General features: G+C 35.8%; 2 protein-coding genes and 1 long non-coding RNA gene across 5 annotated transcripts; 2 read left to right on the top strand and 1 right to left on the bottom strand.

Annotated features, from left to right (window-relative positions):
* Positions 1-1,122: 1,122 nt before the first annotated feature.
* On the top strand, positions 1,123-8,053 carry LOC145215576 (uncharacterized). Its single transcript, XM_080084292.1, has 10 exons — positions 1,123-1,308; positions 1,373-2,235; positions 2,302-2,421; positions 2,507-2,617; positions 2,690-2,869; positions 2,929-3,000; positions 4,819-4,931; positions 5,082-5,088; positions 5,508-5,612; positions 7,123-8,053. Coding segments are annotated over exons 1-10 (2,334 nt in total). The 5' UTR covers positions 1,123-1,306; the 3' UTR covers positions 7,884-8,053.
* Positions 8,054-10,095: 2,042 nt separating this feature from the next.
* Positions 10,096-15,994, top strand: LOC145214902 (uncharacterized). Of its 3 annotated transcripts, none has more exons than XM_080083526.1 (6): positions 10,096-10,227; positions 11,187-11,459; positions 11,710-11,732; positions 11,835-11,962; positions 13,133-13,257; positions 15,194-15,994. In XM_080083526.1, exons 1-6 carry the CDS (start codon positions 10,209-10,211, stop codon positions 15,685-15,687), a joined length of 1,062 nt encoding a protein of 353 aa, XP_079939652.1. In that variant the 5' UTR covers positions 10,096-10,208; the 3' UTR covers positions 15,688-15,994. The 3 variants fall into 3 exon arrangements, with proteins under 3 accessions (XP_079939652.1, XP_079939651.1, XP_079939650.1); XM_080083525.1 differs by having other exon boundaries at positions 11,128-11,459; XM_080083524.1 differs by lacking the exon at positions 10,096-10,227 and having other exon boundaries at positions 11,079-11,459.
* LOC145214904 (uncharacterized) lies at positions 15,221-17,813 on the bottom strand. Its single transcript, XR_013857148.1, has 6 exons — positions 17,727-17,813; positions 17,377-17,493; positions 16,707-16,830; positions 16,285-16,420; positions 15,964-16,054; positions 15,221-15,597 (listed from the first exon to the last, which is right to left on the bottom strand). It is a non-coding gene; the product is annotated as an uncharacterized LOC145214904 (long non-coding RNA).
* Between the last annotated feature and the right edge of the window lie 2,243 nt (positions 17,814-20,056).

Raw genomic sequence — 20,056 nt, 5'->3', positions numbered from 1 at the left:
TAAGTACGTAAAACAAAAGCTACGAACTACAACAAAACGACATGTAAAGAAAAAATGGTTGCAGTAAGCGAATGTAATTAAAATAAAACGAAAAGAGTGTGTATATGTGATTCAGGAAAAAAGTAGAGAGTATGCTGAAAATGAATTTGATTTAAGAAAACAATTATATGAAAATTTTGTACATGACGGTAGGAAAACAAAGCACGAAAAGCATTTTTCTTTGCTTGAAAATAGGACTTAATACGAGAGTGGCGTCAGTTTAGTCGCGCTGTCAAAAAAAGACACACAGAACACAGAGGCCAGGACCATATTACTTTTAACAACGTTGAAAAAAAAAACGATACACCAGAGAAAATTGGTCTAATGCACTCAATCTATATCATGTCAAAGATAGAACTGTACTGCCGTGTTGACCTTTGCCACACAACCCGATGAACAAAGCATAATAATATGAATTAGGACAAACAGTTAAGCAACAATACCTGTTTTGTTCATATTTGTCTAACATTAAGTGTTAAACAAAAAATTAAAATCAGTGTCTGAAGAAAACAGAACATTTAATGTTGCATAGGGGGAGTTTTTATTTGCTTTCACTGCTGATGAGGTTTACCAAGTGTGCCTTATATCCAAGAAACTAACTAACAACAAAAAGCAGAAAGGCGTGAGACAAAAAAAAACATTTTACCAGTGGCAGTTCATTTCAAAACAGCTTTTTGGCTCCAAGTGTTTTTTAACAGGTTCTCTGTAAAACTGACAATTTATGTGGAATGATATACCACAGACCCACTGCTAATATAAAGCTGATTGATTGGTGATTTCCTCACATGATTTCGTGATTCATTAAATCAATATCATGTAAACATGGGCGGCTACTTACATCATTATGAGGGTATTTCCATACTTGTATGTAGCGACAAATAGTTGGGATGGAAAATTTTCTTGATTAATGGCTTTGCGATGTTTTAATTCACACTAAGCTAGCGCCAAAATGTTTCTCTTATTCTTGGACATTTAAGCAAGCTTTATTGCATGCAAATGCGCTGTCGCATAGGTTAAAAATTGTTGCGAGCACGTGTTGCTTTGCGTGAGTAAATGAAAACATGGGAGATTAATCAGTTGTTTTGTTTTCGTAAAGCTACGAAAATTGGACTGTGGCGACATCACATGTGACCTTGAGAAGTTTGAGGCCGGTTCAGGAGGTTTCGGGGATGTTATCTTTGGATACCATAATGGGTTAAAGAAAGAAGTTGCCATTAAAATTTTTACAGTCGCTGGTGCAAAACACAAAAAGTCACTGGTTGTGAAAATGTAGGATTTGTCAATTGTTACATACAAAAACTACAATAGCTATAATTATCGAAATATTCTTAAGGTTTCAAGAGGAAATGGAACACTTACTGAAAGCAGATCATAAAAATGTCGTTCGAATTTTCGGTTACGTCCAATGGTCTTTTGCAATGGGAATCGTGATGGAATACTGCAAGGGTGGAGATTTAGAAACTTTACTAATGGATACATCCAAAGAACTGGGCCTTGCTGTGCGCGTTCGCATTTTACACGAAATAACATCAGCAATGGCTTTCTGTCACAATTTGCCCGGCAAACGTTTAATTCATCAGGACTTAAAACCTGGAAATATTATGCTCACTGAAAAGCTTCAATGCAAGGTTGGCGACTTTGGCTCCGCCGAAATGGCAACTTACAGTACTTCGGTAACTGTGAATCCCTTGGCACGAACCAAAAAAGAAAGGCTCCAATTCACTCCCTACTACACCGCTCCTGAAAAACTGAAGAACCTTACCATGAAACCCAGGAAGGAGCACGACGTGTACGCTTTCGCAATGATAGTTTATTTCGTACTTGCTCGTAAAACTCCTTATCCACGTCTGGCAGAAGAAGAGCGAAGGGAGTTATTGGAGGAAATCAAGAGAGGTAAAAGACCGGACTGTCAGGAAATACAGGATTGGATACAAACTTTGGTCGGTGAAGACAGAGAAATCGCAGAGCAACTCCAACTACTGATGAAGCGATGCTGGGATCAAGATCCCACAAAACGTCCCACAATGACTGAAATCAGTGAAGAATTGAAAAAGCTGTTGGAAAAGCAAAACCCCGAAAACCTACTTTCTCAAGTAGCAAGTGTTGCCAGGGAAATGGTTGTCAACCAACCATCCACCAACGAAAGTCAACGTGTCCCGCTTTATTATTTCTCACCAAGGACTGGACATTTTGAAAGTAAACCTTCATATTAAACACCACAAACAAAATTATTCTTTGAAAACAAACTGTTTTACTTTCCAGTGCCGTCCACTACATCTAGTCGCACAGTGGAACGACCTACCAAACCGGCAGGGGACGCACAAGAGCACGGTTCGTCTCAACAAGGGGAAATTCCCACCAGTAGCAGGTCACAGCAGCCGGGTATGAGATACATTGGCTTGAACTTGTAGTGATTTCATAATGTTGACAGTTACATTGTTTCCGATAATTTTGTGATAAATTTTAGATTCCATCGCAGGAACAGAGAGTAGGGAGGCCAATACATCCATAGAAATCACACAACCGAAAACATCATCTGTGGAAGTTTCAAGGGAAACCCCCCAACATCAGCACCCGGGTATAAGAAACTGAAAACCTAATCGACTGTGTTTGCGCCAACAACATGTTCTGAGTTCACCTTTGTGTTTAGATTCCAGCAATCCTGCAAGTACCGTAGTCCAACGCTCCATCGAATCTACAGAGGAAAGTTCCCATTCCAGCAAATCACCACAACAACAAGCGCGTCAACCAACAGGGGGCGCTCAAGAGCAAGTATTACCTTCTTCTCAACAAGGTGAAATTCCCGCCAGTACCAGTTCGCAGCACCTTGGTAAGAAAAGTTTTCAAAGTTTACCAAAAAAACGATTTTAAAGTTTTTGTTGTGTTTAGATCAAACAAGACCTGTAAGAACCTTGGTCGAAGAAATTCCCCATTCCAGCACATCACCACAGCAACCTGCAGGTAAACCAATCACAAATAAATAAGTAATAATAATTTGAAACCTATGCTGTAAAAATAAGACCAAAACGTGGCGGTTTCGGACTGCATAGGTTGCGCGGTGTTCGTATTGATGAAGCAGTTGTTTCCTTTCAAATATTTTGGAGCAAGAGAAAGGGCTTATCTCTTATGTGAGTCTTTAAAAATCATCGATAATTTTAAATGGAATAATGTTGGTCTTAAACAACAAAACTCTGAACCTTAAAAAAGCTTCGACTTTCTTCTGACTCTGAGTTGTGACAAAAAACATTTCGAAACTCCGTTGTGAAAAACTGTGGAAAACAACAAAAACTCTTGCAAACCAAAATTACTGTGAGATTTCGGAATGACAAGTATTTGCACAAACTACCTTTGCGGAAAGTATCAAAGCACATCGCTACACTACGGAATTTTAACTTTTTTAGTCTGTAAGTCATATTCATTGCTTTTTCATACCTGTTGGTCTTTTGGGTAACACAAGGCGGGTATTGAAGGTAGCTCAGCGCCAATACAATAAAGCGCAAACCTTCACCCTAACAGGGGTTGAATATATTTATGGGTGGAAAAACAAAACTTTTAAAGGATGAGTTTTAACAAGTAATGTTGGTAAAAATCCACGCCACATCAGAAACACTCAACATAGGGTGTGATACACCAACAATATTTCAATTACCACTAATTTTCTACCCCAAAATTTAAAGTGATTGTCATAACTTATTAATGATATTTTACAACGAACCTTTTGAGTTTAATGTTTTAACTACAATAACCTACCATACGTCCTCTTTTTGAAGGACATGTCCTCTTTTAACAAAAACCAAGTTGTCCTCCGAGGACAATACAAAGTGCCCAAATGTTCTCCTTTTTAAAGTTCTGATTTACTAAATATAGATCAAACTGTTATGCTTTTAAAAAAGTGAAAAATACTTATTTTGCTTATCTTTAAAGAAATATGTTTGGACTTTACACAGCAGTTTCGTGACAATACAAACGTATGTTTAGTGTGCAACTTTATCTACACTATTTTGCACTAATTGACTGCAAAAAAAACGTTTACTGATGCTTTTATTTTTTGGGGGGCTTTAAAAGTCGCTTTTTATGATCTTTCAGAAAATGTGTCCTTCTTTTTGCTGATGGAAATATGGTAGGCCTAAACTACAAACCTGTTTTAGACGTGGCACCTCCCTTTAGAAAAGCTCGCGTTGTATTACGCTGATCATTCAGTATAAACGCCTAAATATCATGTACATGGAAAACGAAGTGCAGTTTTGTTGAAGTGTTTGCGAATAAGAAAGGGTTATGTGGTTACATACGCTCTGTCTAAGAAACCAGCCTGGAACTGCGAAAAGCTGGTGGAAAAAACATTATCTATAGCTAGCTGGTTCGTAATCACCATTCATTATAAATTTGGTGGATTTATTCCAGGTTTTCACATAAAAGTTCCGAAATGCATGACCTAAGTATTGTTACTATGCAACAACCCTTAAAACTTCCGCAAAGTTCCATTAAATTTATTGAAATGCAATTAACTTTTAAGGTCACCCACAATTCGATTGTCTAAAACTTGTTTAAACCAGTAAACTTGACTCTGCCGGTTGTGACTGCCGATACGTCACATCACTCCATCGGGCTGCAATATTTTACTGCAGGTCAACTTATCTTGCGTAATACGAATATAAATTGTTTCTTATGATTTGCTATGGAACTGGCTGTAAGTTGTTCTCATGATTTTGACAATTACATTGTTCGTCTTTAGCAAATTTTTGTTGAAAAAGTCACTTTGTAAATGTCTTTTTCGTTTAGCTCCAATCAGACAAGGTGATGAGAAACGCCCCACTTCACCACGAGAGAAATTTGTTCATTCAAGCAGCACATCACCACAGCAACCTGCAGGTAAACCAATCACAAACAAACACGCATAACTTTACATTTAAAATCCATTGTTGTAAAGGTAACGACTCAACTTTGCGCAAACTGCAAAGCTTCTGGCTTTTTCTGTCTAGCTCTGGTTTGTTCCGCGCGTTCGGTCAAGAAAGAGTGCTTCAAAAGTATTAAAATTTATACAGAAGTTGGGTATTCATCAATTGACCGAGCGAATCATCCACAGGACCCTATAAAACGTGAACTTAACACGTGTTATAAGTATATAACGCGACTGTGTTTGCGCCAACGAACGGAATAAAAACACCAACATGTTGCATTCTAAGGTCACCTTTGCGTTTGGGTGTATCTAAAATATACAGGATCGCTTGGATCAATTGGATCGCTTAGTGCATCGCTTGGGTCGCTTGGTGCACCTTTATACAACTTGGTGTACATTTATAAGGCACTCCTGGTTATATAAAGTTGCACCAAGCGATATAAAGGTGCACCCAGTTGTATAAAGGTGCACCCAGTTGTATAAAGGTGCACCAAGCGATCCAAGCGGTGCACTAAGCGATCCAAGTGATCCAAGCGATCCTGTATATTTTGGATGCACCGTTTGCGTTTAGATTCCGGCAGTCCTGCAAGTACCAAAGTCCAACGCTCCACCGAATCTACAGAGGAAAGTTCCCATTCCAGCAGCTCACCACAGCAAACTACAAATAAATCAATTGGTAACATTTTAAAAAAATTAATAATCTTTAAATAAAATTTAAAATAATTTAAAGAGAGAAATTCAAAGTTAAACAATAGCACTTAGTAACGCAACACCTTTGCAGCTTTGTTAAATTTTTCATCGCAACTAGACAAACAAGTATTCTTTGCAAACAAACATTATGGCAAATATTTGCAAAACGTACGTGCGCCAAAATGTGCAGGTGCCATAATGTGCGCACATATAAGCCAAGCTTTCTGTCTTATTTTCACAAACAAGTTGGTATTGCTACTCTGCTGCGATATGAAGGAATTTAGTGGTTGCATGTTTTCGACGACAGCCAGTCCATGTGTTTACAGCTCCGATATAGGGTTGCATGTTTCTTACACAAGAAATAAACTCGTCAAATGATAAAGTTTGCAAAAATTCGAATACCTAAAAAAATAGAATAGTGATTCCCTGGTGTAAAGATAGGGACACACTTAAAATTAGTTGACAAATTTAAATCCAATACATGTATCGCAAATGGTGTATGTGGTTAATCATTACGTAAAATGTAGTATCTTGAATTTGTAAATATATGAGAAAGCAGCCTTTAGTTTTCCTATTTGTTTGTTGTTTTGTTTTGTTTTCCCGATCAGGGTAATATTTATTAGCGGTCCATTTTGCTTTATACGTCGGGAGTTTAAAGCCGCTATATGTTCAGAATCGATACAGATTTCACTGTGTCCTGAAACAAGGAAATTCTATAGGAAGTATTTTCGCCTACTTACAACGGTAAATTACAAAGAAATAGTAAACAGTTCAATAATTTAGATTCGTTAACGTATACAGCAGGGCTACTCAAACTTTCTTGCTCTGCGACCCCATTTTAAAACAGAAATTTCTACGCGACCCCTTGATGGATATGATGTAAAGAAATACTTATATTATATATAAGTTTATATACCATCTAATGGCACCTGACGTCATAATCTATATTGTGACGCTTGTGGTATCTGCTTTTTCGCATTGTTTGCACACAATAGGCATAAAAAAGTCAGGCGCATGTGGCTACCAGGCTGGTAATACTCTTTTAAGTTCTACAAAATGTGTTTAGAGCAGTTTGAATACACAGAAATGATGTTTAAACAACAAAAGTACGCACGTATACCATTTATTGTGACTGACAGAATAACCCATAATGTTTCGCGACCCCAAAATTATATTACGGTCGCGACTGGGGTCGCGACTCACAGTTTGAGAAGCCCTGGCATCAAGGAGGAAACAATTCGCCGAGATCCATGCAAAGACCTCTTCCCAATTACTCTGCACATGATTACACTTAAAAAACATATGGCTCATGGTTTCTGATTGGTTTTCACAAAAAACATATTGGTCTGTATTTGTAACACCAAATGAATACAAAACATCGTTGGTCAACCCCACACCTGTTTGACATCTAAACTAATTATTCGTCACTTTACGCAACCTATCGGAACTTACTGAGATTTTTTTAGTTTAATTTCAACGCTTTAATTTGTTTGTAGATGAAGGTGACGACTTCAATCAACTCGTCCAAAAATATGTTGATTTATTGAAAACAAAACAGTATGACGAAGCAAAAACGACAAAACAACAACTTTCAAGGTTATTTGAAAGTCAACTAGCGGTTACCGCAGAAGACTTGGAAGCCGAAGCCACAAAACGTCGAAATGAAGGAAAATATTTGGAAGCCATTTTGTTTTTTAGCATTGCTGCAGATTTCTTTGTTAAGAAAAATCCCGACCTCGCTGTAGCGAGAAGTGTAGTGGGTTGTGCGTCGGAAATTGAACAAACAATCGAACTTTTGACGAAAAATTCTGATTTTTTAACAAAATTAAGAAACACAGAAATCGTGCATTCACACGTGATCCCACTGATGCGTGACATGACTCAGCAAATCCGCGACCTTCAAATAAACGAAGAAATTCGATGTTTAGAAGAGGTTTGGTGTTTGTATTACATTGAAGTGATTCAAAATTACATCGGGGATTCGGCATCAAGTGAAACAACATTAAAACGTGGACTTGAACTTATGGAAACAAAGTTCGGGAATGAAAGTTCAAAGTATGGAATCTACGGCTCTTTGTTGATCAATCTTGGTTTTGTTTGCGAGAAAACTTCACAATTCAAAGAAGCAGTTGGATATTTTACAAAAGCAATCGAAGTTTACAAAACAGCGGAGGATATAACTGAGGAACAACGAGGAAAAGAGATTGCAATGAGTGAGGAGAATTTGCAAATAAACAAAGCAAAGTTGAACAAGTGATTAAGTTTGCTACAAAACAAAAAGCTTTGTCAGTGACAGAATTATTGTGAAACAAACTCACATTTTCATTGTAAATAAACTTTGTTTGTATTTTCTTGACTTTGTGCACAATCTCTGTATTTTAGTGATGATTATTTGTACAAATGTAAAAATAAACTTACTGCTTAAAATGTTGATAAAATTTTAAAATTCTTCGTTTTCACAAACTTTTCAGGATATTTGTCACAAACCCATGAACAACGATTTCCAAAAGAAAATCTAAAAAAACAAAGAGTTAGTTTGTTGTGAAAAATTTGTAGGCTTTAAAGCAGAGGTTCTTATCCAGCGAAAACCTTTGCTAGGGGGTGGGGGCATGCTGAATCATTAAGGTTGGTTAGGTTTATTCTAGAAAATACAAAAATGCAGGGGGGTGCGAAAATTGGTTGGTGATTTGAAAGGGGTGCAGCAAGGAAAAAGGTTAAGAACCACTGACTTAAAGAGTGGGGATACAAAATTAAATGAACTTACAATAATATGGTGTTTGTGACAGTAAAAATGGAGAATAAGTTTAATGAGGAAAAAATGTTTTGAAACAAGTTTTAGACAAATGTTATATTTTTTTAATTTTATATTAGTGTTATAATAGATCACAAGAATTGAAATGTCAAAAAGAAAGCGACAAGCCATGCAAAGCTGCACCGACCAAACACAACCATCTGTGCATTTTCAAACCAACAAGTGTCCACAAGTAAACTGCAACTCTCGATAATTGTTAGCCTGAATATGATCACAATTATCACCAATTTCTCCATGAACCCTGCAAAAGTAAATTTTGTAATTAAAATCTTGATGCTAGTAACTTAAAAATGTTAGAAACAAAACCAACAGTTTTTTTTTTGCAAAAAACAAAGTGTAAACTTTTAATTTGATAAGTTTATGCTGATTCTTGTCACTAACATTAGCAAGGAAATAATTTAAAAAACTGGCTACATAATCTTGCAAATGTTTATAAAATATTAAAAAGCATTGAAAATTTTGAAAGGTAAGCATGTATAATGTTATAATATTAATAATATTACTGAATGACAAAGTAATAAGCCAATACTTCCACACTTAGGTTTAATATGGAACATTAGGCGCCGTTGTCGAATAAATTAAGTTGCCGCACCTTAAGGCCGTTTTGAAAACAAAAAAAACCTTGCAAGATAGCTAAGTTGCCGTAAGTTAACTAAGTTGCTGCAAGTTAGCTATGTTTCGTTGCATGTTAGCCAGTGGTGGAATTCAGCCGGTTCGCACCGGTTCTATAGAACCGTCTCACTAAATTATATGAGATCAGCGAACCGGTTAGCATTACTGGTTACTGTCAATGGACTTTTTGTAACGGAACCGGCTGAAAAGTATGACTTTTGTGATAAAACCGGCTGACAAAAAAATTGAATCCTACCACTGATGTTAGCTGTCTTTCTGCAACTTAATTTATTCGAAAACGGAGCCCCATAATGAAATGAGTTTCGGATTTAATTTTCTAGTGCGAACTACTTATTGTTGCTTTAAGGCAGTGGTCTTCAACCTTTTTCAAAGTCGACCCCAATTTGAAAGAAAATTAAATCATAAAATCATGCGACCCCATTTTTTCCGATAGTGAAAAAATGTTTCAAGGAATGCCGAATCTGAAACTATTTTCATGTAAATATTTTAATGTAAGTATGTAAATATGAATGCCTAAAAGCTGTGCAGTGCGCGTGATATTATAATTCGTCAAGTTGCAGTGGACTTTAAAGCCGCAATATTCTTCCAGCAAAAATTTGAAAAGTGTAAAATCCATTGTACATAGTGATAATGTTTGCTGCATACCAAGCCGCACGGCAATCTATGCTTGTGGAGAAACGTTTTTTGTCATGTTTAATTGAAATAAACCACTATGTATAAAAACAAAACAGTGGTGGGGTTTAAATGTAGGCGTGGGACTTCATTTAGGAAGCCACCGCAAATCAAATAGGCACCAGCGCGCAACAAGCTTCAACTTAAATAGTACACTATACTGTCACAATCATATAACGTAACAATTAACGCGCATTCACACAATTATTGTTTCACATAACAACTTTTTATGACTAACAAACGTTTGAGTTAAAATAAGCTTTAATATATTATTTATTTACGGTCATTGCTTTTTCCATTCCTCACTACCAAGAGCAAGATGATTTCTGATTTTATTTGCACCAAATTTTATTTCCCAATTGTAGGAAAGCATTTAAAAACTGGCCACTGTAAGAACACGAATTTGGAGGTCTGTAATTCCCGCAAATAGGTGAAGGTCTTCAAGAACACAAGTACAAGTGGACGATGATATTTTGCAAAATAGGTACACTATTCACGGTTTTGAATAAACTGAGCAAAAAAACCAAAGCCAATATATTTGTGTAGAACATGACGACGTTTCGACAAGTGATATTGTCATCGTCAGGTTATAAGAAATAAAAGCGACAAAAGGCACGCAACAGGGTGATGCACGAAGGCATTTAACTTCGTGTCGTCTTTTTATATACTACACAAATATACTGGCTCTGATTTTTTTCTGCTCAAATGTATGCGTAAAGCTCTGTGATATCTAGCATGCAAATTGGGTTAGTGTTGTGTTAAAAACGTGCAATGTTAAAACTAAACAATCACCGCAAACAACAGGTTATGAATTAAAACTGTATACGAAGCGACTACATCTAGCCTTCTACTTCGTCGTAATCTTGTCTGTTAAGCCGCCATAAATAATTTAACGTCTGCTCATCGATATCCTACGCAGGCGGCGCTACTAGATCACGTAATATTTTAAGGACTTGATGGGTTGGAAAAAAGAAAGTTGCAATAAGTCGATCTAGTGACATTTTAGAGGAGCTTGTTAGAAACAATTTGAGTTGCCAATAGACTTCAGTTTATGGGGAATAGTGTTGACAGGTGCTACGCAAAGCATAATATTTCCAATTATACATAACTTCTACAACATGTGATGTTATTGATTTGTTTGGTACCGTAAAATATCGGACAACCGATTGGAATTGCCATTGCGAAACATATACTTTTCTCTCATGCAGTTTGTGCTTTTTGCTGTCTCGGCGTTTTGTTGTTGTGAAAAAAATTGACTACCAGGTTTTTTTTTGGTTTACCGGTAAAGTTTACCCATTGAAGTTGTTTTTTGACAACATACTTATGTCGTAAACGCATATTTTTTTTCAGTATGTTTGTTTTAATTGTTGTATGTTTGCATTAGTTACGTTTAGATAATAGTCAACAGTCAAGTAACAATGGATGATTCTTTTCTTGCTGAAGCCACTGATCTTGGCCGAATATTGGATGAACTGGAGGAAAATGAAAGTCCACAGATACAAGAAGTTGATGAAGACAATCCTGAAGTTGTACCTGAGGACCAAACTTCGTTATCTAACTCCTCAAATTTATCTGCAATCTACATGGGGGATGGAATTAGAGAACAATCATATCCAAGTTTCTCACCACCCTCCTATTCTGCTGTATTAGCTGAAGATAGAGCTGCACACCAAACAACTTCCCATAGAAGTCAGGAATTGTCAGAATTACAACAAGGTAACTTTATTAGGTTTGCAGTACACTTTACCTGAAACAAGGAAACTATGCTGTTATATGTACATTCACTCTGAAAAGTTGTATGTCTGACAAAAGCTTGAAAGTAAATATACTGCCTTAAAAATGTACTAGAGTAGGGTTTGTAGCATCTTGTAACTCATATTATGTCATAGCAATAATTTTGAGAAATCGCTCTTCTGTATTTGAGCATTTGTTCACTTCAATTTTCTAATGGTTTTATACTTTGCAGGTGATCAAACCACCAGCTCTGAGGTTAGTGTTTAAATGGAATTAGTAAATTTTTCTTCATGCATTTAAGGCATACCTTAAATATATATTGCTGTTTAGGACAAAAGCCATACTTTTCTTTTACAGGAACACATGAAACATCGGTTGTGCAAACAAATACCACGACCTGGCCTTCATAAGCCACGATTGGTTCCAGACAAGGAAAGTCCTGCATGTACAAAGTGTGGAGTAGCCTTCAGTTTTACAAGACGAAGGTATGCGTTAGTTTGCTGTCAAATATAGTGTATGCAATCCTATTTTTGTGTTGTTGACATTTCCTAGACTTTTTGTTTTGCATATTGAACACAACCATGTGGTGGGTGTGATTTTTTGCTTGCAAACAATAATGTTACATGATGCTCTATCACAATTCGCTTATTGCAGCTGCTTAGTGTACTGTGACATTTAATTACGACCAAAGTTAAGTTGTTGTTTTTTACTTTTGTCAATGTATTTGCAGTCAGTGGCGTATCCAAAGGGGGGGTTGGGGGTCCGGACCCCCAACCCCCCGTTTTCAAAAAGTTGTGCGTAAATTAAATAGGCCAAAATCGTTCCGTTTACCGCTGAGTGATAACAGGGAGTCGTTAGCTCAAAGACGCGAGCCTTCAATCTCTTGTATTCGCTTGTTATCTAATCGCCAATTGTGACGTAACAAAGGTTTAATAAGGAGGTTTATGCGCCAACAATCGGAAAGTTACGTTCCGGCTAGGACGCTGGTAGCAGTTTCTTGCTAAGTGGTAACTGCACTAAGTGCAACATATCAAACTGTTTTTGCATTTGAACAATGTAAAAGTGTTAAAAACGTGTAATGTTGTGTTGCTTTGATCCTCCAAACGCGTAATGGTTTGTCAAAAACATTAGATCGATGTAAATCGAGTTATGTTATTAGGGTAATTTGTTACTTGCCAGGCACAATTTATGCCTTCTGCACTTACCACCTTTAGTGCATTCGTGACATTGCGCAACTTAACAGTAGGATTACCGCTTCAGCAAGCGATTTAGTTCTTTAGAAATTGGACCCTGCTTTTTAAGCAACGATTTTGATTACCTGACAGTCACGCTTATTTTGAATTACCTGTTCTTCATGTCAATTAGATGGGTAGAGAAACCGCCATTTTTGGAAAAAGTGCTTTGCCGCATAACGCGTCGTTTTGAACGACGTGTGAAGTCATTAGGGATTTCCCCCCAAAAAATTGCTGGACCCACCCCTTTAAAAATTTCTGGATACGCCCCTGTTTGCAGTCATGTCCTTTTTTATTTTTTTGAATTTTAATCACCTGAATCTGTTTTAACAAAACTCAAGATAAGTATATGTAACATAATGTCAGTCTGTAAGTGGCGCAGTAATAAAACTAAAACACTAAATGTCACATATTCTTTTGTAGACATCACTGCCATGCCTGTGGTCAAGTATTTTGCAATACATGTTGCAAAGAAAAATCAAAATTGGAATACATGGAGTTTGCCGAAGCACGTGTTTGCATGCGGTGCTATGCAGCTATATTGCAGGGTATGTTAGTCTATACCAGAGTCAAACGTGAAAGTTTGAAAAACACTCCTAGTCCACCTGTCTACTCCATAGTAAATCTTTCAAAATTTAATGTGTAAATATAAAAAACTGTTGCAGCAAAATTTGCATCTTTTTTATCATGAAACACTTATGTTGGTTGGTTGAACATAATGAGATACTTAAACTTAACTTTTTCGAATGTCGCGATAAACGGACTTTAAATTCTCGTTGTCAGCTTTGCCGTCGCAGACCCACGGGTCACTAAAGGTCAACTTGTAGGCATTTCAAGACAGTTACGAATTTTTCGTCTTAACGTATCTTTATTTTTGATAAATCAATTCAAGAATCAGTACTTAAGTCACGTATAAATTAGGCTAAACGGTATTGTTGAACACTAAGGACTGCATGCTGTTAAAAAAAATGTAAAAAGGTCATTAAACGGTCGTTTTTCCGAAACAAAGTTAAGTGAAAAACAAGTTGTTATGTATACCTTTGTAGCAAACGACTTTTTTATATAGTGTCTAATATAACAGTTAAGGCTTTCTAGGATAATTTATGTTTAAAAACTGAACTTGAACGACAATATCAAGGTCAAAGCAAGGCTCTAGATTAAATTGAATGTATTTTTCCCGTTCTTTTTTCACTGATTTTTCGTAACTATATGACAGTAATGATGCAAAACGAATACGGACAAAAACATTTAAAGTTAATGCTTTTATCTACAAAATCTAAAAATAACTGCAACATAGGTTTACCGTAAATCCGCACAAACACGCGTGTGGGAACCCATTCGTTTTTGCTTGCAAAAACAATCATACATATAGATAAATTGTGTATAGTGTAGTAAGTTGGTAAATGTCGTATAGAATATATAAAATGGAAGTATATCAGAAAGCCACTTTTCTAGTGCTTACATTATACTATACACATTACATTCTAGTGCGTTACATTATATGCTTTAGAGAAAGATCCTTGTTTTAAGCATAAACGCATTTCCATGGACAACCAAACAATTTCTTGCCCTATATAGTTATTCCGTTCGTTACACCACGACCGTTAAATCTTAAGTTGATTTTGCTACTCTGCTGCGATATGCAGTAATTTAGTGGTTGCATGTTTTCCAGCAACAGCCAGTTCATGTGTTTACAGCTCCGGTATAAGCTTGCCTGTTTTCAGACAGGAAATAAACTAATGAAGTTTTCAAAAACCCGACTACCTAAAAACAATAACTATTTGAACCCGAATCGAACTGTTAGAGCAACTAACACAGAAACTCGCGTGCTAAATTTCTAAGCCAGCAATTATTGCCATAACAAACGCCAATGCTCCGTTGCGCCACGTGTCGGAAATTAACTGGCCTGCTTGTGATGTGAGTTCCTGTGTTAGTAGCTCTTCCAATCGTACCTGAACACATATCACAAACAGTTTGACTCCCTGGTGTAAAGATAGGGACGCACTTTAAATTAGTTCACTTATTTAGATCAAATACATGTATCGTAAATGGTAGGACTAATGTGGTAATTATTACAGAAGATGCAGTGAACCTGAAAACGTCAAATTGTTCTTTTTAACTATAATAATAAATAGCATTGTGACGCATCAAAATCTTTCTTGACAACAATAACATCAAGTTTTTGTAATTTAAGTTTAGAAAACAAAAATACCAGAACATAATAATAATAATGAATTATCTTAAATAAATAACTGTTAAAATTCTGACAGTTAATTAAAGCTGTTTGATTTGGGATAAGACCTTGTAAAAAACTGATTGAAAATTAACTTCAGTCCAAGCCCTACCCCTGTTTGACACCAAATCTAATAATTTTGCTCTTTACGTCATCTGTCGGAATTTACCAACATTTGTTTGGTGTGTTTATCTTACTAATTTTTTAGTTAAACTTCATTATTTTTGTTAAACAACGCTTTGATTTTTTAGATGAAGGTGACGACATCAATCAACTCGTACAAAAATATGTTAATTTATTAAAAACAAAAAAGTATGACGAAGCAAAAACGACAAAACAACAACTTTCAAGGTCATTCGAAAGTCAACCAGTGGTCACTGCAGAAGACTTGGAAGCCGAAGCCACAAAATATCGAAATGACGGCAAGTATTTGGAAGCCATTTTGTATTTTAGCATTACCGCAGGTTTCTGTGTGAAGAAAAATCCCGACTCCGATGTAGCGATAAGTGTAGTGAAGTGTGCGGGGGAAATTCGAATAACAATCATACGTTTGATGAAACATTCTTCTAATTTATTTTCGAAAATAAGAAACAGAAAAATCGTGCGCAATCACGTGATCCCACTGATGCTTGACATGATTCAGCAAATCCGTGACCTTCAAATAAACGAAGAAATTCGATGTGAAAAGGAGGCTTGGTGTTGGAGTAACATTGAGTGGTGTCAACATTACATCGGGGATTTGTAATCGAGGGAAACAACAATAAAACTTGGACTTGAACTTATGGAAACAAAGTTCGGGAATGAAAGTTCAAAGTATCGAATGTGCGGTCGATTGTTGGACGATCTTGGTTTTGTTTGCGAGAAAACCAAAAACAAAACAAAAAGTTTTGTCAGTGACAAAATTATTGTAAAACAAATTCACATTTTCGTTGTAAATAAACTTTTTTTGTGTTTTTTGGTTTTGTGCACAATCTCTGTATTTTAGTGACGATTATTTGTACACATGTAAAAAGAAACTTACTGGTGATTAAAATGTTGATGAAATTTTGTAATTCCTGGTTTTCACAAACTTTTCGAATACTTGTCTCAAACAACAACTTCCAGAAGAAAATCTGAAAAACAAAGAATTAGTTGAAATTGCAGAGTTTATTTGCAGTGAGAAAGTTTAGGTTTTAAAGAATAATGAGGCATATGTGGAAGTAAAAAATAGAGAATAAGTTTAATGAGGTTAAAATGCTTTGAAACTAGTTTTATACATATATAGATATATGTATATTTGTTTTGAATTTTAAATTAGTGCCATAATTGTAGCAAATATGTTAAATTTTGAGAAATAACAAACCTTGCAAAGTTGCAACGACCAAACACAATCATCTGTACATTTTCAAACCAACAAGTTTCCACAAGTAAACTACAATGCTCAAAAATTGTCAGAAGCTCGGATATAATCACATTTATCACCAATTTCTCTATGAACTCTGCAAAAGTAAATTTGTAATTAAAATCTTGCGAATGCAGGTGATTATGCAAAAGAACAAACGATCATTGTGATAAGTTTTTGTTGATTCCGAACTGTTAATAATATTCCTGGAACATAAAATAACCAGCTAATACTTCCAGACAAATTACTAACAAAAATACTGAGTTGTCACACTTAAAAATGTTCCTCAGAAAATATTACCTTATGTTTTGTCATTCAAGTTAAAAACAGGAAAGGAAATAAAATAATGTGATTTTTATATCACAAGAATAAGCACAACAAACCTGGTTTTATCAAATTGCTTCTGGAAACTTTTCTCACTTGTTTCAATAAAAACTTTTCCACTTTAAATGAAGCCTCATCTAATTCCGTTTGTTTTTATTGCTGAGGACACAGAGCTTCCAACCACTGTTATGCACAAAAACAAATTTGATGATAAACCAAGAGGAAAGATGGGTGCGTTTAAAATATACAGGATAACTTGGTGCACCATATATCGCTTGAGGTATATCTTTGTTGATTTAAATGCCTGTTCCTACAGTGTTTATGTAAAAGTGCACTAAGCCATGCAAATATGCACTGAGCAACATAAAAATATTTTGAAGTGATTTTAAGATACACCAAGTGATAACCAAGCACCAAGAGGTGGTAATAATGCACCAAGTGATCGAAGCAAACCTGTATATTTTAAATGCCTTGGGAAAGATCATGGACTTCGAATTTCTAACCATTAGGTATTTAAGATGAGCAAATTCCCCCCTGTGTAATGATTATCCTGGTTTAAATGAGCAACTTGTTTGTTTTTAACAATTTCTGATGTAAAGTAAGGAAACCTAATTATGGAAGTTTTTGTCACAAACAGAGATTCACTTGCTTATTTGCACCGATATTGTTTACAAACCTATGTGTTAATATATACAGCACAATGATACATGGATATCCATTACAACTTACTTCTGTTTCTCACAACAAAGTGCAAAGTGTAAAATGATTATACATCACAAAATATTGATCGCAGTAGATCGTTTTGTTGGCTTCTCCAGTTTGGTTTAACTTCAATTTATTTATTTCCTGATTAAAAAAATAACGTGATCAAATAACTGTTTTTAAAATAAATCATGTAAGGGATGTTTGGTGTCAGACTAAGGAAATAAACACATTAATTTTACTTATATTCGCAACGCATGTTGTATGCATTTTGTTTATGACATCACAATACCACACAAATATTTGTGACATCACCATCGATTCAACCAATCAATTATCCTTAAACGAGAGTTTCAACTTTAAATATAAAGTTTTACCTGTAAATATCAACAATTCCACGACTTTTTGGCATTGTTCAGTTTAAATTGTCTGTATTTAAGTCAGACGCTTCGAACAAACAATTTCTCACGACAAAAATTCCACCCGATCCGTCTGGAAGTCCCCGATTAAAATCGGCTGTGTTACGCAGAATAATGCGTTTCTTATCGGGCGGGATTAGAATCTTTAGAACCTGTGTTATAACACAGCCCGATTGCGGACGGTTTTATCGGTAATGGCAGTGGAGCATTAAATTTGTTTTTTATTGGCAAATATTATTTTTGCTGTGATAATAATCGCAGGTAAATTGGGTTTTATATCAAAATGGCAGTTAATTGTAAAACAGCAAGACAAAAACAAATGCATTCTAAGCTGTGAAATGAATATGTTAAACCATGTTAAACACTAAAATGAGCCAAGAATCAAGATTGAAGTACCTGATTGGCATCAAGGTTCTGGCAATGAAGCAATGCAAAGAGACCTTTCAGTGAGAAGAATTTCAAGTTCTTACCTTCATATGAAGCAAAGTGAGGACCAGCACACTGTCATATGAGGGCTTGTAGATTGGATTTGAATTGAAATGATTCACAGTAAGTGGCTGCCTTGTTACTGCCTTTCTAAACTCAACTCTTTCTGTATTTCTGGCTGATGTTATTTTGAATTTTAGCACAGTTAAAACCCCAATATTGAATATTAACTCTGTTTTATAACACTTAGATCGCAAGTTATCTTGCATCGCAAGTTAGCTAAGTGTCGTTGCAAGTTAACTAATAGAACCGTCTCACGAAATTTTGTGAGATCAGCGAACCGGTTAGCATTACTGATTACTGTCAATGGACTTTTTGTGACGGAACCGGCTGAAAAATATTACTTTTGTGATCAAACCGGCTGACAAAAAGTTTGAATCCTACCACTGATGTTAGCTATCTTGCAGCAACTTAGCTAACTTGCTGCAACTTAATTTATTCGACAACGGCGCCCCATAATGAAATGAGTTTCGGATTTAATTTACGGAGTCGAACTGCTTATTGTTGCTTTAAGGCAGTGGTCTTCAACCTTTTTCAAAGGCGACCCCAATTTAAAAAAAAAATTAAATCATAAAATCACGCGACCCCATTTTTTCCGATAGTGAAAAAATGTTTCAAGTAATGCCGAAACTGAAACTATTTTCATGTAAATATTTTCATGTAAGTATGTAAATATGAATGCCTAAAAGCTGTGCAGTGCACGTCATATTATAATTCGTCAAGTTGCAGTGGACTTTAAAGCCGCAATATTCTTCCAGCAAAAATTTGAAAAGTGTAAAATCCATTGTACATAGTGATAATGTTTGCTGCGTACCAAGCCGCACGGCAATCTTTGCTTGTGGAGAAACGTTTTTTTGTCATGTATAATTGAAATAAACTACTATGTATAAAAACAAAACAGTGGTGGGGTTTAAATGTAGGCGTGGGACTTCATTTAGGAAGCAACAGCCAATCAGATTGGCACCAGCGCGCAACAAGCTTCAAATTAAATAGTACACTATACTGTCACAATCATATAACGTAACAACGCGCATTCACACAATTATTGTTTCACATAACAACATTTTATGACTAATAAACGTTTAAGTTAAAATAAGCTTTAATATATTATTTATTTACGGTCATTGCTTTTTCCATTCCTCACTACCAAGAGCAAGATGATTTCTGATTTTATTTGCAGCAAATTATATTTCCCAATTGTAGGAAAGCATTTATAAACTGGCCACTGTAAGAACACGAATTTGGAGGTCTGCAATTCCCGCAAATATGTGAAAGTCTTCAAGAACACAAATAAAAGTGGACGATGATATTTTAAAAATTATGTACACTATTCACGGTTTTGAATAAACTGAGCAAAAAAATCAAAACCAGTATTTGCGTAGAACATGACGACGTTTCGACAAGTGATATTGTCATCGTCAGGCTATAAGAAATAAAAGCGACAGAAGGCGCGTAACAGGGTGATGCACGCAGGTATTTTAACTTCATGTCGCATTTTTATATACTACACAAATATACTGGCTCTGATTTTTTTCTGCTCATATTTCAAAAACGTGCATGATTTGTTATTTCATTGGATTTCGCGCAAACTTTGCACATCAATATTTAAGTTTGGCAACCGGTTAGTGAAATAAACGTGTCAGACTTGGTAACAGTTTGCAGGTTTAACTTAAAAGCATTCCAGTAAAAATCCGAAAAAGTTGATTCCACAACAAGCAACTTCCCGCCCAGCAAGAAACCTCAACCTTACACGAACTGTTCATTTATATTCTCAAATACCTCAACATAAACCGGACACGACA

The sequence above is a fragment of the Phallusia mammillata genome, chromosome 2 (genome assembly GCF_965637545.1).
Source record: "Phallusia mammillata chromosome 2, kaPhaMamm4.hap1.1, whole genome shotgun sequence".
In the NCBI taxonomy this organism is placed as follows: domain Eukaryota; kingdom Metazoa; phylum Chordata; class Ascidiacea; order Phlebobranchia; family Ascidiidae; genus Phallusia; species Phallusia mammillata.
This window is presented reverse-complemented; position numbering and strand designations above follow the sequence as displayed.

Bases quoted from the DNA above. Each gene is read 5' to 3' on its own strand.
- LOC145215576 (XM_080084292.1), top strand. The intron at 2,618-2,689 runs GTATAAGAAACT...CTTTGTGTTTAG, and splicing joins CCCCCAACATCAGCACCCGG to ATTCCAGCAATCCTGCAAGT. The intron at 3,001-4,818 runs GTAAACCAATCA...TTTTTCGTTTAG, and splicing joins ATCACCACAGCAACCTGCAG to CTCCAATCAGACAAGGTGAT.
- LOC145214902 (XM_080083525.1), top strand. From the start codon at position 11,162: ATGGATGATTCTTTTCTTGCTGAAGCCACTGATCTTGGCCGAATATTG. The intron at 11,460-11,709 runs GTAACTTTATTA...TATACTTTGCAG, and splicing joins ATTGTCAGAATTACAACAAG to GTGATCAAACCACCAGCTCT. The intron at 11,733-11,834 runs GTTAGTGTTTAA...TTTCTTTTACAG, and splicing joins ATCAAACCACCAGCTCTGAG to GAACACATGAAACATCGGTT.